Genomic DNA, 24,506 nt, shown 5'->3' on the forward strand with positions numbered 1-24,506 from the left:
TGAGTGGCTAGGGGTGAGATGACATTACTCCTATGCATGTGCGTGTCATCAGCTGCATGCAATTTGAATATCTCCTAAACTGTGTTAAGTTTAAGAGATATTCACAGTACCTTAGTAAGCCTTATTATAGGCTTGCCTGTAGGTACAAGTGCTAGTACAGAGTTTACTACCACTTTAAAGGGTAATTAAACTTTAAAATAAAGTTTACTTACCTATTTTTCCCAACCCCTTAAGCTCAGTTAAGCAATGTCCTTCTTCTTCACAGCTCTAGATTTACCAAGATGATACCTCCATGTCTTTCTGCAATGTTTACATCCTGCAGCTACATGCCTTCTGCATGTATTCTTACCTGTCAAATGTCTCCCCTCTGTCTGTTATGAGACCCGAAAAACGGAAGATTCTGTGGGTGGGTCTGTTGTCTGGAGCTCAGTGGGTGGAGTCACAATGTCAGTAGACTCCCCGCCCACCTCTACACTCCCATTGTCAACATGTATTTTCTCCTGTGTATTTCTTGCACTGAACTTCTGCTATGATCACTAACATCCAGTCAAAACTCAGAAAAATCACCACATCACTTCAGCATGCCCAATCATGCTGAGGTGTGGAGCAGCCAATCCTGGGAGCGCTGGAGAAGAAAGGAGGAGGGGATCTGAAGTACTCAGAATGTCTCTCTCAGGCTCCTGCATGAGATAAGTAAATCACCTGTCATTTACAGCAAGGGGGGAGAACTGACTCTTATTTCTCTGTGTGTCAGTTTTTATCTCACTGAAAAAAGATAAGAGGACTGCTCAGAGCTAGATTAACTCTTTGTGGCAAGACTGGGCACAGATGACATGAAATCCTATGCTGTACAAGGTGCAAGCCTTCATTTAAAAAAAAAAGGGTTTACATGCGATTTAAGCTTTATGAATTTAAATTATTAAAGATTAATTTGCAATGTATACTCTCAAGCCTTTTAGCACCAGTTTAAACAAGTAAGTTGATTATGATGTATTTTGCATTCAACTATTACTGCAAGAAAAGTGCTGTAAAAATGTGGAAGAGACTCCCTTAAGAACTGGCCAGCTCAGTAAATTGCTTTGTAAAAGAGCTGGATGCATTCCTAAGTACACAGCATATAATGGGATACCAACCTTTATAGGTAATAACATCAGAGATTGTTCATCCAGGGAATATCTGATTGCCTTCAGGGCTGGAGCAAATTAGAGAACGCTGTATAGGGGTTTTTCTTCTTCTGGTTCAACTGGGGATAAAGGTTTCTGTATATGGAAGTTTTTTATTTATTTATTTTATCTGTTCGTTGATATAGATGAACTTATGTCTGTTTTCAACTTGACTAACTATGTTCAACTTGACTAACTATGTATACTATATGTGTACTATATAAATATATTTCATGGCTTTTAGTGGCAATGTGCAGCAGTAGAGCATATCCAATCAAAGCAGTAAATCGTCTGATAGCAGATGATAAACACAATTGTGTTTTTTAACTATAGTTTGTATCCAGCACAAAAATACATTCACAGCAGGATAATAACAAATTTCTAAAAATCGACTTCACTAGCAATGTACGCAATTCAAAACTGCAGTCTCATATGCATTAGCAACTTGGACTTTTACAGGGTTCATATGTGTGTGTGTATGTGTATATATATATATATATATATATATATATATATATATATATATATATATATATATATATATATATATATATATATATATATATTTCTCTCTTAAAAGCAAAGAAAAAATGTTCCCTACTGAGTGACCGACAGCATGCATGGCAAATTGACTTTATGATTGATGGAGACGGTGAGGCTTACTGCATGGCGAAAACTTGCAGAGAATTATTTCTGTCACAGTGACATAAAAATCAGCTTTATATATGTGTGGATTTAATAGGCTGCTTATGTTAGTCTAAATCATTTTATATAAACTCTTCACATGATTAGTATTTGTCCTTAAGTGAACATTCATTATGGTACCAGTCAATCAAAATATATCTTGTATAAACTATTCTTTATTATTATATGTAACACTGTATTATTTACTTAAAACCTTATAATATTAAAATATGCCTACAGTACATTCTTCATACAGTAAGTAAATAACCTATATTGATGTATATTGTAAAGCGCTGCGTAAACTGTTGGCGCTATATAAATCCTGTATAATAATAATAATAATAATAATTAATATAAACCACTGAAGGTAGTTGATAACGAGCATATAACAAGTGGTTTCTACAAGGCGTTTCATGATCAGCTTCTTCAAAAAGAGATATTCGTTGATAAAGTTATATTACACCCATTTAATATGAACGCATGTCCTCAATGATCACAGTACTGGAGCGACCACAACCAATACCAATACCCAGGTGGGGGCAGAAGCTGACCGCAGGAGGAGTTAACAAGGAAAAAGTACCTCCTAGTTAAAATCAGACAGGTGAAAACCTGGAAAGGAGATGCAGAGTAGGTGGCTTCCTAGCTTCCAAGAGAACCCATCCAGGCCTTCAGCCCTACAACTGCTGATGCCTCCAGAACAGTTATACATTCCACGAGCTGCCTAAGGGCAGCAGCTCCTCAGACTTTGGAACCCTTAAGGGGAGAGGAAACACAGCTCACCAGTGTTTTAGACTATCACCTTTCCAGTCTTCTTCTGAAGACACACTTCTCCAGGGATTGGCTTGAGCATGATAAATATTGAAGTTGGTTGTTTGAATATCCATCCCTAAACTCTGGAAGCTTTTTCCATAGACAGAGGTAAACAGTCAAACTCCCATCCTGTGAATACCTGAACAAACCAGGATAAACAATCACCACTCCAATGACTACAGAAGAAGCCAAAACTAAATTTACCTAGCATCCTACGCTTGGAGGGTATAATAGGCAGCTTGCAGGAACCACATTCTTCTACATACCTGGAAGTGTGTAATCTCTGCTGAAGAGCAGAGTTGTTCTAAATGGCCCGTGGACATGTATAATACTACTTTCTTACAAGTTAGTGACTTTTTTATTTTATTTTATTGACCCCTTATGGGGTCTCTTAAAAGGAACTGTTTGAAGCTTACTTCTTTTGATGCATCAGTCTTTTGTTCATGAATACTTTTCAATAACATTTATTCAGCCCATTATTTTATCACAGTAGAAGTGTTTTAGGCTTCTTACGCACAATTTGCAGCAAGAACAACTGCTTTTGTTGGGGGGTGGGGATAGTGTTTGTGTTGGCTACATCATACCCATCTATAAATGAGTATGACACATTATTGATGTTTATCATAATCACAGCCTGTTGTTCACACTGATAAGGGTGTTAATTAAATGTATCCCTTAGCATCATACATGTGAAACGTACAGTTTAAAGCCTTTATTTTCCAGGTATATTTTAAACCTGCATTCTGGGCACAACATTTGATTTAAATGTCTTTATCAATAACCACAAATGATATAATTCCACTTTGTCTGCACATGAGTGGCATAACCATGGTTTTACAGTACACATAACCTGTGCAAAGAGCAGGGACTGCGAGATGGACCCAGCAGGCTTCGCTCACTACAGGCTGCCTGCAGAAAACTACAGGAAGGGGCGGAGACAAGACCAGTAACCCTGCACAAGAATACAGAGCAGCAATGGTCTTGATTACAGGAAGCTCATGCAAGGTGTTCCCTGACTGAAAGAGCTGCAGAGGTGGGGTAATGATGTCACAATCTCCACTGTGTCCAATCAGAGAACACTTTGCATTCATTGAGAAAAATTTAGGGTATTCTGTAAATTGTATCCATCCACCTATGTCCACTATGCAACTAGGCAGCTGCCCGTCAGTGACCTAGAAGACAACAGTGATCTCTGTAGTAGCATTAACTCCTACAGTAAGGCCGCGTACACACCGGTGGATTGTCTGCCCAACTAAGTTCGTCAGACAATCCGACAGACAGTCCGTTCAAAATTTGAATGAACGGACTTGACCACACACGATGAGCAGACAGTCCGCTGAATGCGTGCGTGATGACGTGTACAGCACGTACGACGGGACTAGAAAAACGACGTCCTATACACTGCAATGCAACCTTCGGCCGTGTAAATCCTTTCTGAGCATGCGCCATACTTAGTCCGTCCAACTTGCCTACACACGAGCGGACTGTCCGCTGAAACCAAGTTTGGACGGACAAAACCAAGTTTGAACGGACAAAATTACGGAAATTACGTAAGACTTTGTTCGTCAGACAGTCCGCTGAAAAAGTCAGCTGAAGCCCACACACGAGCGGATTGTCCGCTGAAACACGGTTCAGCGGACTAAGTTGGACAGACAATCCGCCCGTGTGTACGCGGCCTCAGTCTAAATTTCCCTAGGAATCCCACTGGTATGGCATATACATACTTGAATCTGGACCAATGTCATTATACAAAAAAGCCATGCCTGGAAATTAGGGATGTGTAATTAACAATTAGCATTATAATGAGTTGATGGTGCTGGGCTACCTTTAGCATGCCTGTCATTCTATGATTTTATTGGGTATGCAAAAAACTGGCCATGCCTATAGTGTGGGAATCACAAGAGTGGCAAAACAAATTATTTGCAGGCAAAAACATTTCTCCTATACGAATGTAAGCTGTGTTTATAGCTGTTTGGCTGGATTTCTGCTTTGAAGTATAGAAAGGAAAAGTGGCCTCTCAGCTACTATCTTTACTAAAATCAGACCTAGCTTTCTTAGTGCCAGCTGTAGTTCCAAATGCATAAAAACTTCAAAATCCATGTTATTATTATTACTATATAAAATTTTGTACAAGTCGTAATATATATTAACCTTTTTACTTGCTTGTTACCAGATTACATCCAGCCTGTGTGTTTACCAGAGAGCCTGCAAGATTTTCCATCTGGACTGAATTGTTCCATTGCTGGGTGGGGACGAACCCAAAGTCAAGGTACGTTAATTATAGTATTACTGCTGCATCATGCCAGAGCAATACTTAACTTTACCTAAAAGGGCATAATGCAGCTGATTCTAGGAGCTCTTATGCAATTCTACCATCTGAAAAAAAAATCCTATTCCTTCCTCCTGAATCAGTTCTGATTCTATCTGAATTTCTACTTCTATTTTTGTGACTTTTAAAGAACAACTGCATTCTAACTCAATGTGGAATTTGTTGATATTGCACACACTACCTTCTAGAAACTTTTCAAAATGATCACACTGAATCAATTAGTAGCTGCAATGTGTTAGCACTTGTACACACGGTCGGAAATTCAGACGGAAAAGGTCAGATCGGACCATGTTGTCGGATAATACGACCGTGTGTAGCCTACATCGGACTTTTTCCTTTGGAGTGTCCGACCAACAAAGTTTGAGAGCTGGATATAAAATTTTCCGGCAACATGATCCGATCGGGCGAAGTCCGATCGTTTGTAGAGAATTCTGATCGGACAAAGTGCCACACATGCTCAGATCCAATTACAAGACCAAAGCTATTGGCTACTAGCCAAAACGTAGTCCTGTCGCAACGAACGAAAGTCATCACATTCTGAACGATCGGATTTTCCGATAACTTTGTTCGACCGTGTGTATGCAACACCAGTTTCGGACAAAATCCGTCTGAAAAAATCAGACGGTTTTTGTTGTCGGAATGTCAGACCGTGTGTACAAGGGCTTAAAGTGATCTTCAAAGACTGCTAATGCTTTGCTATTGCTGATAAGGCAAAAGTAGCTTTTTTCTGTAATTAGCATCCCTTTTTCTTAGAAATCTTTGGTAATGCATAGTGGAAGTTGCCACTACAAAAGATTGTCAGCTGGTTAGCTCCAGTCCCAACTAATATGCCAGTTATTACTCCTAAGTTGTGTGTCTGTACCTATCCACTCCATTACATCAGGTTATACTTATTTCTGAGGTATGTGTCTAAACCAATCTCTCTGAATCCATCAGTTTACACTGACCCTTGAGGTATGTATATGCATCCTTCTACTCCATTTCATTAGTCTATACTGACTCCAGATGTACAGTATGTGCCTATACCTATCTACTTCATTAGATTGGCATACTGTATATCCATACCAATCCACCCCACTACAACAGTTTCTGACCTGTGCACACCATATGCATTGGACTGCACTTGGCAGTCTTGCCCAATGCACTACCAATGCATAGACTGCCAATCACAAACTTTTGCCTTTCCAAAGGGTTCTAATAGATGTTAAGGACTTTCTCACCTAATAAGGTATAACTATCTAATGGGGCAAGAGGGAGCACCAGTGCACAACAGAAGGACACTTTAAAGTACTTGTACAGAAAATGTGGAAGCCAACTGGTTGAATTGTTCATCTGTAATCTTTAACTGGTTTAGTAAAGAACTTTGATTTGATGTGCAATAATTCTGGTCTAAAGTCACTAAATGGGTGCATGTATGGTTTATCCAAAGAACAGGGCTTACCAAGGGGATCAGAGAAGATAGAGAAGATATACAGGTCTTACAAGCAGAGAAGCCATCCTAAGGTGGCTATACTGCCATTGCTAATGACTACCGTACTTGTGTCATGTGCTTAATCAACAAACAAGTCAGGAAGTGGGTAACATGGCAAGGGTGATGGAGACTCTAGTAGGTAGTGAAGGGGTTTTCATGCTTGGCTCCTCGCAGCAGGTACCTTAGGGACCTAGTCTGGAAGTTACAAAGGGAGAAGAAGAGAGGCCCCGGGAGTAGAACAAGCATGGATATAAGGCAAAGGGACCTTCCTGTATCAACATACGGATTGATATCACTGGGAGTGAGATGACAGGACTCCTGAGTTGGTGGAGACTGGTAGAAGCTCAGAGGTACTGGCTCGGAAATGTTGCACAAGTGTAAGTGAGAGGAAAGTTCTGAAGTGTAAGGAGGATCTGGTGTCCATCTGGAATTATGGGAAGCCTTACAAGAGGTGACCACAGTATTCTCCGATTGTTGTGAAGTGACTATACCTTGTGCCTTATATCTATGCCTGGCTTGTATAAGATATAATCACTGAAGACAATCCTCATCAGATAGTTTGAAATCACAAAATACAGATTCCATCCACACAATGTTTTTATTCTGAACATGCTACAGGGTGGAGCATTACATACAAAGGAAGTGTGTCATAACATCAGGAAAAATAAACTTGAGAAAACAAGTGCATTACCACAAAAAGTCAGTAGATGGCAGCATGTGAACCAAATATAAAAGTCCATAGAAATGGTTAGCAAATAACAAAGGGTTAACAGTATTCTCACAAGGAAGTCTGGCTTTTGATTTTGAACACTGCCTTAGCCCCCTTTCACACTTATATGACTTGTCCCACAATTTTGAACTGCAAAATCGCATGACAAGTCATTCTCCATGATCTTGAATGACTACCATTCATATTGGCACGACTCAAAGTAGTTCCTGCACTACTTTTTTTCTGAAGTCGGATCAAAGTCGGATTCCGTATTAACTGATCTGACTTTGGCATGCGACTTGTGCATAAAGGGGAATTCCACGCCAATTTTTTTTAAGAACCGGCATGGGTTCCCCCTCCATGAGCATACCAGGCCCTTCGGTCTAGTATGGATTTTAAGGGGAACCTCCACATTTTTTCGGCATGGGGTCCCCCCAAAATGCGTACCAGACCCTTATCCGAGCACCAGCCTGGCCGGTCAGGAAAGGGGGTGGGGATGAGTGAGAACCCTCCCTCCTGAGCCGTACCAGGCCTCATGCCCTCAACATGGGGGTGGGTGCTTTGGGGAAGGGGAGCTCTGCCCCCACCCCAAAACACCTTGCCCCATGTTGATGAGGACAAGGGCCCCTTCCCAACAACCCTGGCCATTGGTTGTCAGGGTCTGCAGGCAGGGGGCTCATCTGAATCTGGAAGCCCCCTTTAATAAGGTGGCCCCCAGATCCCGGCCCTCCCACCCAATGTGAATGAGTATGGGGTAAATCGTACCCCTACCCATTCACCTGGGGGAAAAGTGTAAATAAAAAAAACACACTAGATGGGTTTTTAAAATAATTTATTAGGCAGCTCCAGGGGTCTTCTTCCAACTTTGGGGGTCTCTTCCAACTTCTCCCCACTCTAAAGTGTCTTCTACTGCTCTCCGATTCTTGCACAGGCCCCCCTGCCCCCCTGCCCCAAAGCACTCAACCCTCCATGTTGAGGGCATGCGGCCTCATAAGGCTCAGGAGGGGGGGGGGGCGCTCGCTCGTCCCCACCCCCTTTCCTGACTGGCCAGGCTGGTGCTCGGATAATGGTCTGGTATGGATTTTGGGCGCGCCCCGCATTTTTTTGGCGTGGGGATTACCCTTTAAATCCATACCAGACCGAAGGGCCCTTATGCTTATGAAGGTGGATCCCATGCGGGTTTTTTTTTTAATTGGCGTGGAGTTCCCCCTAATTTTTTGGTAATCAAAAAAGTCACGTCCCTGCTCACTGAAGTCGTGCTTCAAGTCGTGGGGAAAAGTCGGATCCACAGTCTTATGACTGTCTTGTCAAAATCGTGACTGCGAAATTGTGGCAAAATTGCGTGACTTTGGAATAGCACAAGTGTGAAAGGGGCCTTAAGGAGGAGGTCCAACCTGGGTGAAAAAAATGAAAAGTCAGCAGCTACAATTACTGCAGCTGCTGACTTTTAATATTAGGGCACTTACCTGTCCAGGGATCCGGCAATGCCGGAGCCCAGCCGATCTTCGGGGCCACCACCATTACTGGTAAAGGAACAAGGCAGTGAAGTCTTTCAGCTTCACTGCTGGTTCCCTACTGTGCATGCGCAAAGCACTCTGTGCTTTCTAATTGGTCAGGCGGCGGGGGAAGGAGGAGGGGGGCCAAACTTACAGGAGATCTGGCCACAGCTCGTCTCCTGGAAGTAGGGAAAGGGACCTGTCAAAAACGGGTCTCCATTCCCCACTCCCCCCCTGAAAGGTGTCAAATGTGACATGAGGGGGAGGAAGCATATTAGCGGAAGTTCCACTTTTGGGTGGAACTCCGCTTTAACTCTGATTTCATGTGACTGCAGCCTCAGCCTGCCATTGGGTACACTAGTTGCGTTAAGCCCCACTGACACACCTCCTGTCTATACGCACTCACTCCATCGCTGGCTGCACATCATTGCTCTGGACCAGCTTCCTGGTAGTGGCAACAGTGGATTTAGCCAAGAAAGTGACAATGCAATTGTATATTTGGGAAGCAGTTGTCATCCCATAAGAGGAAGCCCCCGAACAAGAATCTTCATGGCAGGATCATATGTTATTATTTTAACAAAAGCTGCAGATTTAACCACTTCCCACCCGGCCAATGCACATATACGGCTGGGTGGGAGCCGTCTACTTCCGATAGGACATTCAGGAACGTCCTTCAGAAGGAGCGGGATCACGCGTGCGTGCGCCCGTGCAGCGGCGCTATCCCGATGTGCTCGTGTCACCCGGACACGGCGCATCTCAGATCGGCAGGAGGGCTCTGTGATTGGCCCTCCTGATCACATGACGGCCATGTCTAATCACGGCCGTCATGTGATGTAAACAAACAGCCGGTTGCTAGGCAATCGGCTCCTCCTCTCCTCACACAGAAGTCATCGCTGAGGAGAGGAGAGCAGATCGCTGCAGCCGGCTGCTGATCAGTGAGTATGAGCTGTTTTTTTACAGCTTTTTACTCACTGATCATCAGTCTAGTGTAAACACACAACACACCACACAGTATAAACACAATGTCCCCACATATGTCCCCAAAACACACATGTCCCCAAAACATACATGTCCCCAAATAATAAAGACACATGTCCCTAATAATAAAAACATGTCCCCCACATATGTCCCACTAAAATCACATGTCCCAATGATTATCTGCACACATATGTACGTGATCACCTGCACACATATGTACATGATCATTTGCGTACATATGTCCGTGATCACACAAACCAATTATTATACACTTAACGGATTTTTTTTTACCAAAAACATGTAGCAGAATACATTTTGGCTTAAATTTATGACAAAATTTGATTTTATTGGATTTCTTTTAAAATAGAAAAAAGAAAATATTGTTTTTTTTCCAAATTTCCGCTTTTTTTGCGCTTATATCGCAAAAAATAAAAAACGGAGTCCTGAATAAATACCACCAAAATAAAGCTCTATTTGTGCAAACAAAATTCTAAAAATTTCATTTGGGTACAGTGTAGCATGACCACGCAATTGTCACTGAAAGCGCTAGAGCGATGAAAGCTGAAAATTGGGCTGGGAAGGAAGGGGGCGAAAATGCCCTGTATTGAAGTGGTTAAACACAACCATGATAAAGACCTTTTAGGGCCTGCATTTAGATTTAATGTACCAGATCTTTGTAAGGACCATAGATTTATTTATGTTTAACAAAGTCTCGTCAAGTCATCTCTTTTCCAAACATTTCCAACATTCAGTTTTTCTAACTAGTCAGGGAATATGAGATGCCACACGTCATTTGATTTTATTTAATTGCCTAACTTTGAACCATCTCCAAAATGTTTTGATCATTATTATATATAAGCTTTACAAATATAAGAATTTACTATTTACTTTTATGGAGGGTTGCGGAAAATGTCTTTTTCTGTATTTTTTTTGTTGGTAAGTTCTGTGAATAAACATCTATGAACATTTTATGAATTTCTGACAACCTAAATGTATTTTCCCCGCCACTGACATTATTTTGAAGTGATGTTGTAGAGATTCAGCAGAGGTGAGGAGGGTTCCTCTGCAATGCAGCAGATACACAGCCATTGTCCTAATTCTATTTCCTGACATTAAGGCTGCAAACACTGCGAGACAAATAAAAAAAAAGAAAAAAATGAAAGTTAAAAAAACACTCCTACTAACAATCTCATCAACATGGCAATCGAGTTTATTATGCTGTATTTCTAAATCAAAATTTATGTGAGGAAATCATTTTAATAACCCCATAAACTGGCACTGTTTATTACATCCATGATAATAAAATGCTAGTAATTACTGACCTGCTTTGCAATCAGGCCACCAATTTAAAAGCACAACCGCTGGGAAATGCTGATTCAATGGATATGTTGTGTAAAAATGGACAGCTTGAAATTAAATTATCCGCATTGCCAGCAGTGATACATGTGATTGGGCCGTCCATGGCTTAGAAATTCAATGTTTAAAGGACCAATAAGCCTAGTTGAAAGCTGGACTTTACGTACAATAGCCTCTTTCAGCATTCATAAATATAAAAGTAAGCATAGAGGGTCAGACATACATTTTTTCAGGATATGCAGAGGTTCAAGCATCACATTTATACTGCGTGTCGGGCTGATGCCTGGACTCTCTTTTGCAATTATGTGGCCCTGGATTTTGCTCCATTCTAGAGCAGGTGCTTTATAATGCACTGTGTACCTGGATTGGAATAATATGATTTTGAGCAGATTTCACCCATTTTAGGCCTTGTTTAGATGAGTATTGCCCTTGAGTATTGCCTGAATATTACATGAGTATTGCATAGCTCCCAACTGTCTCTGATTTAGAGGGACTGTCCGTGATTTGGAGCAATGTCCCTGTGACAGAACCAATCCCACACTCCGATTGAGTGCTTCCGTCAGATTACCGCTTCCTAAGCCTAAATATAGATATCAGATATTCCAACCGCTCACAAGCACAAACAAGACGACACTTGCTTAGCTGCTTAACATTGACTGATTTATTAGAACCAAAATGACAAGTATTTATAATACAGTAGAAGACTAAAACCTAACCTAATTAGCATGAGCTAATTATCTAATCATTGATCCAGACTAGTTGTCTGAGAGATAGGACTTTTTAGGATAATACTTTGTCTCCTAGCTCACTGATTGACTATTCAATACACATTACCATAAACATAAACACAAACATTAGCACAAACAACAATGTGTGGAGTACTCTTACAAGCCTGTCTAGACTCATTTACACAACAGACAGGTGGCTGGAGTTGATGACATTTGCATCTAACAGTTTGTGTCCCAACAGTGTGATTCAGCCTATTGCTAATATGGCAAATACATATCCAGAGTCTGTGTGTCTTGGGGGGGGGGGGGGGGGGCATGGATCTGAATCCAAGTAACACCACCTCAGGGGTCCCCAGGCATACAGATCACAAAGAGCACTGTTCCCCCAAATGCCAGGGCCCATAATCGCAAGGCAAGAGGCTAGCATTCTGTCCCCTCCAACAGCCTTTGTCCCGGCTAGGTCTGTCACAGTCCCTCTGTCCCTCTTTCCTCCTCATTTGTCCCTCATTTTGGTCTGATCTATATAATTGTATATGAAATGCACTTTTTATCTTTAAAAAAAGTATTTCCCAGTGCTAAACCTTCCATCCAAATTCTAAATTGCTGCATTTGTATATTTTAAAAGCCAATCTAAAGGATTTGTAGTGGTAAAAAAAGCCCTTCTGGATTACATTTTTGTGGTTAATTTTCCTTTAAGGGGGTGTGGCAGGGGGCGGGCCCTATGCCTATATATGTTTGTTAGTAGGTGTCCCTCATCTCCTATCTCAAAATGTTGGGCGGTATGGTATTGTCCTTTGAAGAAAGATCTGCCATGGATCGCTTTACAGCACTTTACAGGGGTTATTTGGTAGGCAGCTGGAAAGCAATATGTCACTTCCTCATCCCCTTTAATAACCCAGTTATGCCACAGTTGTGGAGCAGCCCCCTTCACATCAGTGGGGTTTGTTCAATTGGTGGTATTGGCCACTGAATGTGGTGGGGGGGGAATAATTTTTGTCAAGCTGTGAAGCAAAGCAACATGGCTACGGGGAGTATAGCTGCCTAGACAGTAAGGCTGTAAGGCATTTAAAAAAAATATATATACTGTGTGTATATATGTAGCGCCGTCTCCTGACGAGCACGTGCTATATGTTTTTTTCAATTTAATATTCCTAAAACCACAGTTGGGTTTTGGGGTTAATTATGCCAAATTATGGTTTCAGTACCAGTCTTGCTGGGTTGCACTGGGTTCTCCTTGGCTACAGGTGTTGCTGTCACCACTGGCAAGTGTGAGAACGTGGTTTAGCTAGGCGTATTGAATGCCATACTTTCCTGGAACCAGCCCAGTGGGAGTGTCATCCTGCTGTGCATTCTGGGAGAGGGTATTTAAGGTACTGACATCACGTGCTTCTAGGTTCTGGTCCAGAAGATTCTTCTTCCCTCATGGCCTGGGGTGCAGTTCCTCTTCTTGGGTCCCTTGACGCCACACCTGTCCCCTCCCTCCTCTCAAGTGCAGCTTGATATGGGGGCACCCAAGCAGGATCGCTACTGAGCTGCTGCTCTGTGTGTCTATTCCCACATAGAGCCACTTCTCAGCCCCACCCCCTCTCTCTTCTTATTGGCTCAGTGACTGTCTGGCCTATGGCTCCTGCTGCTGTCTCAGCTGCTGGTCCAGGCTCTCAAGCACATCCCTGGATCATTATGGGGCTTAGGTAAGTATTAGGGTATTCTGCTGCACACAGAAGGTTTTTTTTGCCTTCATACATAGAATGCAAGGTAACACACCCTGAGCCTTTACAACCACTTGAACTACTTGACCTCCGGAAGATTTACCCCCATTCCTGACCAGGCCATTTTTTGCGATACGGCACTGTACCCAGATAAAATTGATGTCCCTTTTTCCCCACAAATAAAGCTTTCTTTTGGTGGTATTTGATCACCTCTGAGTTTTTTTACTTTTTTGTGCTATAACCAAAAAAAGACTAACATTTTTGTAAAAAAAAAAACAATATTTTTTACTTTCTGCTATAAAACATATCCAATAAAAACATTGAACAAATCAAATTTATTCACCAATTTAGGGCAAAATATATTCTGCTACATATTTTTGGTAAAAAAAAATCTCAATAAGCGTATATTGAAGCCTGAAGGCTCCACTGCCGATTTCCCTTAGTTGGAATGGTGACGTCTGCACTTGAGAGTTGGACGAATCGGCCTTGGGGGGGCCGACATCACGGGCTCCCTGGACAGGTTAAGTGTCCTTATTAAAAATCAGCAGCAACAGTTGTTGTACTTGTAGCTGCTGACTTTAAAAAAAAAGTTATTTTTCTCCTTCACTGATAGGCCCTGAAAGGCTGCACTGATGGGCACTGAGGAGGAGGCACTGAAGGGCACTGATGAAGTGGCACTAATACGCATCACTGAGGGACACTGATAGGAGGCACTGATGAGCACTGATAGGCGGCATTGATGGGCACTGATGAGAAGCCACTGAAAGGCAGCACTGATTGGCATCATTGATGGTCACTGATTGGCATCATTGATGGATACTGACTGGCATCATTGATGGACACTGACTGCCATCACTGATTGCCACTGATTGGCAGCATTGCTGGGCACTGTTGGGGTTGCACTGATAATCAGTCAAACATTTCCATAGACACACTCCTAAACCTTGTGGACAGCCTTCCCAGAAGAGTTGAAGTTGTTATAGTTGCAAAGGGTGGGCCAACTCAATATTGAACCCTACAGACAGACTGGGAGTTGCTAATTTTCTTTTTCATTAATAAATATTGTTTTTTTTTTTTTTTACTACACTTAGATTGTGCCCTCTGCTGTTCTGCTGTTCCTTTTCTGTTGCTCTAGAGATCCATTAAGTCTCTTCATGAGCCACACTTAGTCTTTGGAGCCCAGTAGAGTTAACCCCTGATGTGCCTAATATGGAACTTATGAACTTCTTGCTGTGCATCCAATGTAGGGGAGCTATTGTTTCACATCTTGTGTCATATACTGTAATGTTTTTTCATAGATTCTGCTATAGGCAAAGACCACATCTACAGTGTCCACACTGATATGATTTGTGGGTGATCCAACCCAATAAAAAAAAATATATATTTATTTTCCCATGAAAGCCTTTTTTCAATAACAGTGCCTGTAATTTATTTAAGCTGGGCAATTATCTTGAATATTCTTAACTACTCCCCTGTTTTTTTTTTTTTCAGGTCCTATTCCGAACATACTGCAAGAAGCCCAGGTACCTCTGATAACCAATGAGAAATGTCAACAGCAAATGCCTGAGTATAATATAACCAACAAAATGATCTGTGCTGGATATAACGAAGGAGGAATCGACACATGTCAGGTGTGAAGTGGTAGTTGTACCAGAACATAAAAATTCAAGAAAGAAAATATATTTTTTATGTTTTTGTTATCGATATTATATGGCAATTTTTTTAGTTGCAACTTCACTGTAAATAGTAATTTGCATTTACAACTCCATTTTAATTCTAGAGTTGATTTTGTACATTGGTGCAATGAAATCAACAGCTATAGGCTTCATTTACAGAGGCAGTGTGTTTATAGGACATTTCTAAACACATAGAAATGCATGTAATGATTTTAGATGGTATAATTTAGGTTTTATGTGTTTAGTGGAAATAGAAATCTGTGCATTCAGAGGCGGATTGGATACTCTAAACATATCTAAACCCATGTAAAGCACATAAAAGCAGGTACATTTAAATGCTGGAGAAAGTGAAATTAGATCAATGTCATTGTTTTTTAAAGAAAACAAATGCAGACGGCCTTTGTGAACGTAGCCAAAAAGTTGCATTTCTTATCAATGTCTTATTTGGAATTTTTGACTTATTTAGAGATTGAAATCAGTTAGGTATCACAGAGACAGAGATAAATGGGAAGTCCCTCCAGTGGGGTTGCAGACAATAGCAAAAACACTTTTTTTTTAGGGAGGGAAAGAACATTTGTCAAATTTTTTTTATTTTCTGTGCTTTGCCTGAAGTTGGATTTTAAACCCCAAAGGACCATACAGTTTAAATTAGCTAAATGCATTCCGGATGCATCAAAACAAAAGATGTTCAAAGTCCTCAGTTTGCTTTCAATAATAATCAGAAATATTCCAAGTAGAAAAGCCTTCCCCTTGCCAGTATGTTGCAGAGTGAGACCTTTGTTCTCTGTATGGAAGCAGTAGTCTCTCTGCAGAGGTCAAACACTCTACTTGCTGAGTAAGAGCCAGAGAGCTTCAATCAGCAGGATGCATGAACAGGAGCGTACTTATAGGAGTCGCCATTGTGACCCAGCTCCCCGCTCCAGGGTACACATACAGCCCCCTCTACACCTGGATAGGAGGGTGGTGGGGGCAGCAGCATGTAGAGGAACCAATCCCTCCATAGAGTCGCTGAACCCTCCTCTCCTTCCTCTCCCTCCTCTCCCTCCCGCAGACATTTAATGGCTGCAGGAGGGAAATGGAGGGCATCAGCACCTCCGCATGCCGCTCCCACTGCCTCCCTATGCTTGTCCTTCTCCCCGGGACTCCTGTGTTTAAAATTGTAGAAAAAAGTTACTAAATGGTAAAAAATTGTACATAAAATTAAAAAAATTAAACAAATGACTGACACCAGTGGCAGAACCACCAAGGTCGCACTTGCAACTGAGCTCTGGAGCTCCACCACCGTGGGAGAACCCCAAGATGGCAGGATGGTGGCCTGCTTTGGGACCGTAAATGGAGTAACCGGCCCCCGGGATCAGGGGGCCCTTCATGATATTATGCACAAAGGCCCTAGAGGTTCTAGTTAAGCCTCTGTGCATGAGCTATAAGCCCTTGTACACACGGTCGGACATTCCGATGGAAAATGTCCGATCGGACCGTGTTGTCGGATAATCCAACTGTGTGTGGGCTCCATCGGACTGTTTCCGTCAGAATATCCGACAGACAAAGTTTTAGAGCTGGGCTATAAAATTTTCCGACAACATGATCCGATCGGACTTTGTCCGATTGTGTGTAGAGAATTCTGATCGGACAAAGTGCCACGCATGCTCAGATCAAATTCCTAGACCAAAGCTATTGGCTACTAGCCTGAACATAGTCCCGTCGTAACAAAATAATGTCATCACGTTACCTACGATCGGATTTTCCAACAACTTTGTCCGACCGTGTGTATGCAACACAAGTTTCGGACAAAATCGGATTTTGTTGTCGGAATGTCTGACCGTGTGTACAAGGGCTAAGTCTGAGTCAGTATGAGGTGTATAAAACCTCTAACAGGATAGTGCTGCTTCCACACAGAGAACAAGGGTCTTACACTGCAGCTACTGGCGGGGGGGGGGGGGGGGGGCAGGCTTTTCTACTTAGGCTGTGGCTGCTTTAGAAAGAAAACAAGCTGTAAGTCAATGCACATCTTTTGTTTTAACATACCTGGAATACATTTAACTAAAGTTAAAGATTATTCGCCCGGTAAAGCTCTGTAAAACAGCAAAGATTGAGACTGAGCATTATTATTACTCGTCTAAGCATTTGTTTTGTAAGTTGAATGAAATGCCCCATACTTTTTCTAAGTAATTAATGCCTTTATCAACAGCTTCATCTAGTGGTCAAAATGTGGTATCGTTTTCTCAGGTATTTTAGAAAACTATACCGCATGTTGGCCACTAGCTGGGGCTGACGATACAGGCATTAATCTCTTAGGAAAAATACGGGACATTTTGTTCAATGTTCATGAATGTATCTGACATTCGTGAAACAAATGTTTTATTTTATTTTTTTTTACCTTCTTTTTATTAGTGTTTTCATATGCAAGTACAAAAACAGAAAACAGTCAACGTTCAGCACTACTATGCATCAGCACCAGTAAGCAATGCAGCTCTTAAGTAGAAGAGTGACAAAACCACTGAAGGAAACAACACATTACTTTATAGACAGCTGTGACTCCTAATAGTCAAACCTCCTAGGGACAGAGAGCAAATGTACTATATATCCACAGGGACCCTCAAACGCCAGTACCGTACCCTCAGAAAAGCAAAGCAGTATATAGACAGTCAGTCAGATGGAGTGGAGTTATCATTTATCCAACCTCCCCACACCCTGTCGAATTTACTTGGTACAGCTCTATTGGCAAATGTAGCCTTATTCAAGGACAATGCTTTATTTATCAACGCCTTCCACCCCAATACGTTAGGGGCCACAGGTTTTTTCCAAGACAGAAAAAAAGTTAAAAAAGTAAAGTAATATAATAAAAAAGTAAAGTAATATAAAGATCGTCTTTATAGTTGCTAGCGGATAAATCAGGCCCGATAAACAGACTTCAAAGAAAGTATTAATACTGATAGTCGTGGCTGATCTTACATAGAATACAACCTCTGACCAGCTCTATTGAATGGTCGTATAGTGCCAAAGTACACTCACCCACCACTTTATTAGGTACACCTTGCAAGTACCGGGTTGGACCCCCTGTTGCCTTCAGAACTGTCTTATTTTTTCATGGCATGTTTGCGCCAAATTCTTACCCTACCATCTAAATCAGTGGTCAACAACCCTGTCCTCAGGGCCCACTAACAGGCCAGGTTTGCAAGATAACTGAAATACATCTCAGGTGATATCAGTAGTCTAGTCTGCATCTCCCCAAGGTAATACATAAAACCTGGCCTGTTAGTGGGCCCTGAGAACAGGGTTGATGACCACTGATCTAAATGTTGCAGCTGAAATCAAGACTCATCAGACCAATGAACATTTTTTCAATCTTCTGTTGCCCAATTTTGCTAAGCCTGTGTGAATTGTAGCCTCAGTTTCTTGTTCTTAGCTGACAGGAGTGGCACCCAGTGTGGTTTCTGCTACTGTAGCCCATCTGTTTCAAGTTTTCAATGTGTTGTGCCTTCAGAGATGACATTCTGCATACCTTGGTTATAACAAGTGGTTATTTGAGTTACTGTTGCCTTTCTATCATCTCAACCAGTCTGCCCATTCTCCTCTGACCCCTCACATCAACAAGGCATTTTCCTCCACACAACCGCAACTCACTGGATATTTTCTCTTTTTCAGACCATTCTCTGTAAACCCTAGAGATGGTTGTGCTTGAAAATCTCAGTACATCACCTGTTTTTGAAATTTTCTAACCAACCTCTCTGGCACCAACAACCATGCCACATTCAAAGTCACTTAAACCCCCTTTCTTCCCCATTCTGATGCTTGGTTTGAATTTCAGCAAGTTGTCTTCACCCTGTCTAGATGCCTAAATGCATTGAGTTGCTTCCATGTGATTGGCTGATTAGCAATTTGTGTTACCAAGCAGTTGAACAGCTGTACCTAATAATGTGGTTGGTGAGTGTGTATGCATGAAATCCGCCCTAGGAGCCGCACATTTCCAGCAGTTTGAGCATTACATGGGAAAAATGATTGCCAATTTAGCAGGGGTAAAATAGATTCTATGAAGGTACTTACAACAAATGTTTTATAAACAGACCCCTTTGTAACCTATTGGCTAGGTAGTAAGTACTCCAGCATTGGCCAGTGAAGCTACAGGTATGTCTGCATGCAGATTACATGTTCCTATGTTTTTTTGTTTGTTTTACCCTAAAATGCTGGTAAGTTAATTAGTTATTATTAAAAATGTAACTTCTATGTAAATAGGTGTTAGGGATATTAGCCTTTAAGCTCTTCTCGACAAGGTTTGGTGCTCATTGATTTATATACTTACTGCAGAAATTGTTATAGCTATATAAATCAAACAAACAAATAATAATAATAATAGACCCAGCAGTGATGTTGAATTTCAAAGTAGCCTTTTACAATTTACAATAAATTAGGGCCCCGAAAACCAATTAAGATTCATTCCAGCCTTCAGCTATATGGATTGGATTGGGGGCCTGCAGGCCGATAAAAATGTATTTCAGCTTGGGAATACAGCAGCTGAAAACCTACAGTGCATAGCATTGACTGAGAATTAGCATACCTTACTGTGATACACTCTATCAAGCTGGGTTTATGATATGCTTTGCTAACCTTTCTGACAATGACAGCACAGTAGTCACAAGCTGAATGCTTCATTCTATAGAGCGGCTTTCGAAGAACGCGTTGGCATGTTTCAAAAAAAGAATACAAAGGGCAAAAAAAAAAATACTAGCTCCACTTTCTGTGGCAGCCTTATGCATTGAAGAAACCTCTTGTCTGTATTATTGCTACAATCGACACACGGTCGGACTTTCCGACTGAAAATGTACGATCGGACTGTGTTGTCGGAAATTCCGATCGTGTGTGGGCTCCATCTGATTTTTTCCGTCAAAATTTCCGACACACAAAGTTTGAGATCTGGATCTAAAATTTTCTGACAACAAAATCCGATAGTTTAAATTCCAATCATGTGTAGATAATTCCGACGCACAAAGTGCCATGCATGCTCAGAATAGATTACGAGACGAAAGCTATTGGCTACTGCCCTTTTTATAGTCCCATTGTACGTGTTCTACATCACCTTTGATCTGAACAACTAAATTTTCCAACAACTTTGTGCTTGTATGCAAGACAAGTTTAGGCCGCCGGGGGAAAAAAATCAGTCGGGAAAAAAACAGATGGATTTTGTCGTCAGACTGTCCGACCGTGTGTACAGGGCATTAGGCTGCATTCACATTGCATTCGCATTTTCAGCTTATAAAACGCTTGTAAAACGCCTGAAAAACGCCCAACAAGAAAAATCCCATTAATTTCAACGGCACCTGTTCACATCTGAGCTTTTTGTCACCTGAAGCAAAACGCCTGAATAAAGCCCTGAGCTCAAAAAAGAACATGAGCTTCTTTGGGGCAGATTACAGGTGTCTTTCTGCCTTTTACATTGGTGACCTGAACAAAATTGTGGCAAAAATGCAGCAAAATCGCCAATAAAACACGGTAAAAAACACAAGAAACTTGTGGTAAAATCACAGTAAAAACACGCAACTTTGAAAGGCTCAGGTGTGAATGCAGCCTTATAATCACAGATTGCTTAGACAGATAAGCAACATTTTAGCATTCTAGCTGTTTGTTGGGGTCTATAAATATAGATTTTTTCTGATCACATGAAAAAAAAAAACATTTTATGTGACAGACATTCCCTATAAAACACTTCTCACTTTTGTTCTGCTATAAAACACTGGGTAAAACAGGGTTATAGGAGACAAACTATGAACTATGAAGCACAATAATGATAATGGAAGAAAGCAAAAGGAGGTAGGATGGGTAGTTTACAAAGAGGAGAGATTGCAACCACCAGCTCCTGATATGACTTTTACATCTAATGCAGGGTTCAATCTGTATAATCTGATCTCTATTCTCTTCAGATCACACTTTATGTATAAAGAGCCTGGTGCTCTAGCTTGGAACTTGTTGCCTGCTAGTTACAAGTTATTAAGTATTTGAAGCAGATAATGTTATGGCTAGTAGTAATTAGGTAATAAGTCTAGACAGGTCAATTGGTGATTTACTTATTATAGGTACTTACATAGCGCTGTCAATTTACACAGTAATTTACATATATTGTACATTCACATCAGCTCCAGGCAGAGAGAGTGGCATGAGACCAACGATCATTTTATCTGCCTGTAAGACAGGCATTCTGACCACCACTGTAAGGGCTTATCCACATGGACAGCCAGGGGGAGTCGTAAAAGCAGGTAGTGCCATGGTTGGGATTCGAACCAACAACATTAGTGCTGCTAGGTGGAAGAGCCAACCAATTAGCCATTGTGCTGCACTCTAGTCCAGCCTTTATCAACCTTTTTACCCAAGAGGAACCCTTAAAGTAATTTTTAGGTCTTGGACCCTTGTTAAAACGAATTCATTGGAAACCAGTGGGAAAGTGCCCCTTATATTGGTGATTAGTGGGAATAATGCCTCCCTTAGAGCTCATTCTCACCTTCAAAATGCCACACCACCACCATGGCAATGACAATTCACTTGAATTGGTTGCATTCGATGGCAGCGTGGTTTGCCAAATGTGACATGCCATTTAACTTTTGCAGTGGCCACAAAGCAAAGCATTGAAGCCGCAGAATTGGTATAGAGCAGTGGCTCTCAACCTCAGTCCTCAAGTACCCCCAACAGGTCATGTTTTGGGAATGTCTCTTAGATAAAATAGCTGTCCAAAATACCAAGCCATTGACTCTGAAGTGCCTGTGCAAGATAAAGAAAAACCTGCAAACATGGCCTGCTTTTGGGTGTACTTGAGGACTGAGGTTGAGAACCACTGGTTTAGAGTGACTGAATTGCTTTATTTAGCTGGACAGTTGAGAGGGCAGTAGAACTGTAACTCAACCACATGCTTTTACGACTCCCCTTGGCTGTTCATGTGAATAAGCCCTTATAGTGGTGCTCAGAATGCCTCTCTGACAGGCAGATAAAATGATCATTGGTCTCGTGTCACTGTTTCTGCCAATTGGCATTGGCCCCTGGAGCTATGCAGGCACGACTAGAGATAGGTGGTCACAGCCATACCGCAAGGAACCCTTAGACCCCTTTAAAAGAGCCCTGGTCTTCTTCAGAACTCTTGTTGAGATTGGCTGCTCTAGACAGTATTTTCCTGAGAAAACTCATTTATAAACAATGTTATTTTTCTGAATACTATAGGGAGACTCTGGTGGCCCACTGATGTGTCAGCAAGAAAACCGATGGTACCTGGTGGGAGTGACTTCATTTGGATATGGATGTGCACAACCAGAAAGACCTGGCGTTTATGCACGAGTGACAACTTTTACAGAATGGATTCAAAGCTTTCTGATTTAGAGAATACCTTCAACAAAGCCTCATATCTTTTTTGCACAATGATCCTTTTTTAAAGTTGCTTTGCACAATCTAAAATGTGAACAATGTGCTACTGCTTAATAAATTGTGTGTTGTTTCTTAGTGCTTTTTGTATCACAATATTTAATTACCTCATATTATTGTAAAAATGTTAGAAGCACATTTGTGATTTGCTAACAAAAACAGTTTAAGTGAAACATTTTCTTTAGCTGTTATTGATGTGAATTTTACGTAGACATAGTAGTTATTCTGCTAATTTTTCATTTGCAAAATGTTATATTTAAAGTAAACATAGTATATTTATAGTGAGTGCATTTTGAGCTATTCTTGCAGGGTTTTCATTAAAGTAATTTCTAATATGACTTCCGTGTTTAGCCTATCTTTCTACATTTTACCACTACACTGATGTAGCTCAGTCCAGTCACTGGAGCACTGGATAGTAGGAGGTTGCACACAGGGCCAAACTGGGAATAAAAACCAGCCCTGGAAAAAATATCATACCAGCCCCATTGTATTATTATACCAGCGCAGCATCATAACGTCATTATTTCCTTGTTCATAAAAGGGAAAACCATGTATTTTAAAGCACATTTGAAGAGTGTATTATATATATATATATACCAATTGCAGCCTCTCTGCCCACCGATTGCAGCCTCTCTGCCCACCGATTGCAGCCTCTCTGCCCACCGATTGCAGCCTCTGTGTCCACCATTTGCAGCCTCTCTGCCCACCAATTGCAGCCTCTGTGTCCACCAGTTGCAGCCTCTCTGTACACCAGTTGCAGCCTCTCTGCTCACCATTTGCTGCCTTTGTGTCCACCAATTGCAGCCTCTGTGTCCAACAATTGCAGACTCTGTGTCCACCAATCGCAGCCTCTCTGCCCACCAATTGCAGCCTCTGTATCCACCAGTTGCAGCCTCTGTGTCCACCAATTGCAGACTCTGTGTCCACCAATCGCAGCCTCTCTGCCCACCAATCACAGCCTCTGTGCCCACCAATTGCAGCCTCTCTGTCAACCAATTGCAGCTTCTGTGTCCACCAATTGCAGCCTCTATGCCCACCAATTGCAGCCTCTCTGTCCACCAATTGCAGACTCCCTGTCCACCAATTGCAGCCTCTCTGCCCACCATTTGCAGCCTCACCATTTTCTGGATACCAGCACTCTCTTCCTTCTGTTCTTCGGCGCTTGTATATCACGGAGCTGGGTCTGTGTGCAAGGTCCCGCCCCCTAGATCAGCTCGTGTGATAGGCGGAACAGTGATTCAATCTACTATCACATGAGCCGGTCTGGGGGGGGGTGGGACCTTGTGCACAGGCCCAGCTCCATGATATATGAGCACCGGAGGATAGAAGGAGTAGTGCGCTGCAGTCGCCACTCAAAGTGGCCCCAGGGCAGGTGGCCTACTGGGAAGTAGTGTCTCGGTAGGCCAGTCCGGCCATGGATGCATGGGTAATGATGAGATATTGCTGCCTTTAGCTAATTGCTAATTATACAAATATGGGGATGTTTCCTAACAGCCTTGCATTGCTTCTTTCACCTTTGGCTTATGCCAATTTATCTTCCAGAGCATTGTAACCAAGGATGATTTATATTATATCACCTGCCACTCATTCAGTTGAGGAGGCTCCAGAGACTTATGTCAGAGTTTGGGTACAGAGAGCCCTGCTTTTTACTTGTGCAGCCTCACCCCTGATGAGCTTATCATCAGTGGGTTGGATCTAACTTTAACAAAAGAGGGAGGCAATGTTCTAAATTAAGTTTTTCTCTCCTCCCTCATGGGAACAGGAAGCTCTTTTTTACCCCTCATCCTTTGAGGACCTGTGAGGGCATCTCCCCACTGTTTGAGAAGGTAGTTCACAAGGGTCTTACAAGAGATTTTCTGCTGGAGTCACCACTGAAACCAAATTACATCTGAACCTTTTGTTTTGTACCTGATGTATACCAGAAGTATTTATGTGAGACTTCATGTACACTTGGCTGTCATTTACTGCGGTCATGGAAAAAAAGGATTTTTTGCTGCAA

At 41.8% G+C, this 24,506-nt stretch overlaps 1 protein-coding gene across 1 annotated transcript in view; it reads left to right on the forward strand.

The window, feature by feature from the left end:
* The window catches only part of TMPRSS15 (transmembrane serine protease 15), a 619,275-nt gene extending 596,462 nt beyond the window's left edge, over positions 1 to 22,813 (forward strand). The window contains exons 23-25 of the mRNA XM_077480049.1: positions 4,831 to 4,926; positions 14,925 to 15,064; positions 22,310 to 22,813. Of these exons, the coding sequence (XP_077336175.1) occupies positions 4,831 to 4,926; positions 14,925 to 15,064; positions 22,310 to 22,465 (392 nt within the window). The 3' untranslated portion in view covers positions 22,466 to 22,813. The remainder of the gene's footprint in view (positions 1 to 4,830; positions 4,927 to 14,924; positions 15,065 to 22,309) is intronic.
* Positions 22,814 to 24,506: the final 1,693 nt, after the last annotated feature.

This window comes from Lithobates pipiens, unplaced genomic scaffold (assembly GCF_037356315.1).
Source record: "Lithobates pipiens isolate NorthernLeopardFrog02 unplaced genomic scaffold, aLitPip1_a1.2 Scaffold_16, whole genome shotgun sequence".
NCBI classification, from domain to species: domain Eukaryota; kingdom Metazoa; phylum Chordata; class Amphibia; order Anura; family Ranidae; genus Lithobates; species Lithobates pipiens.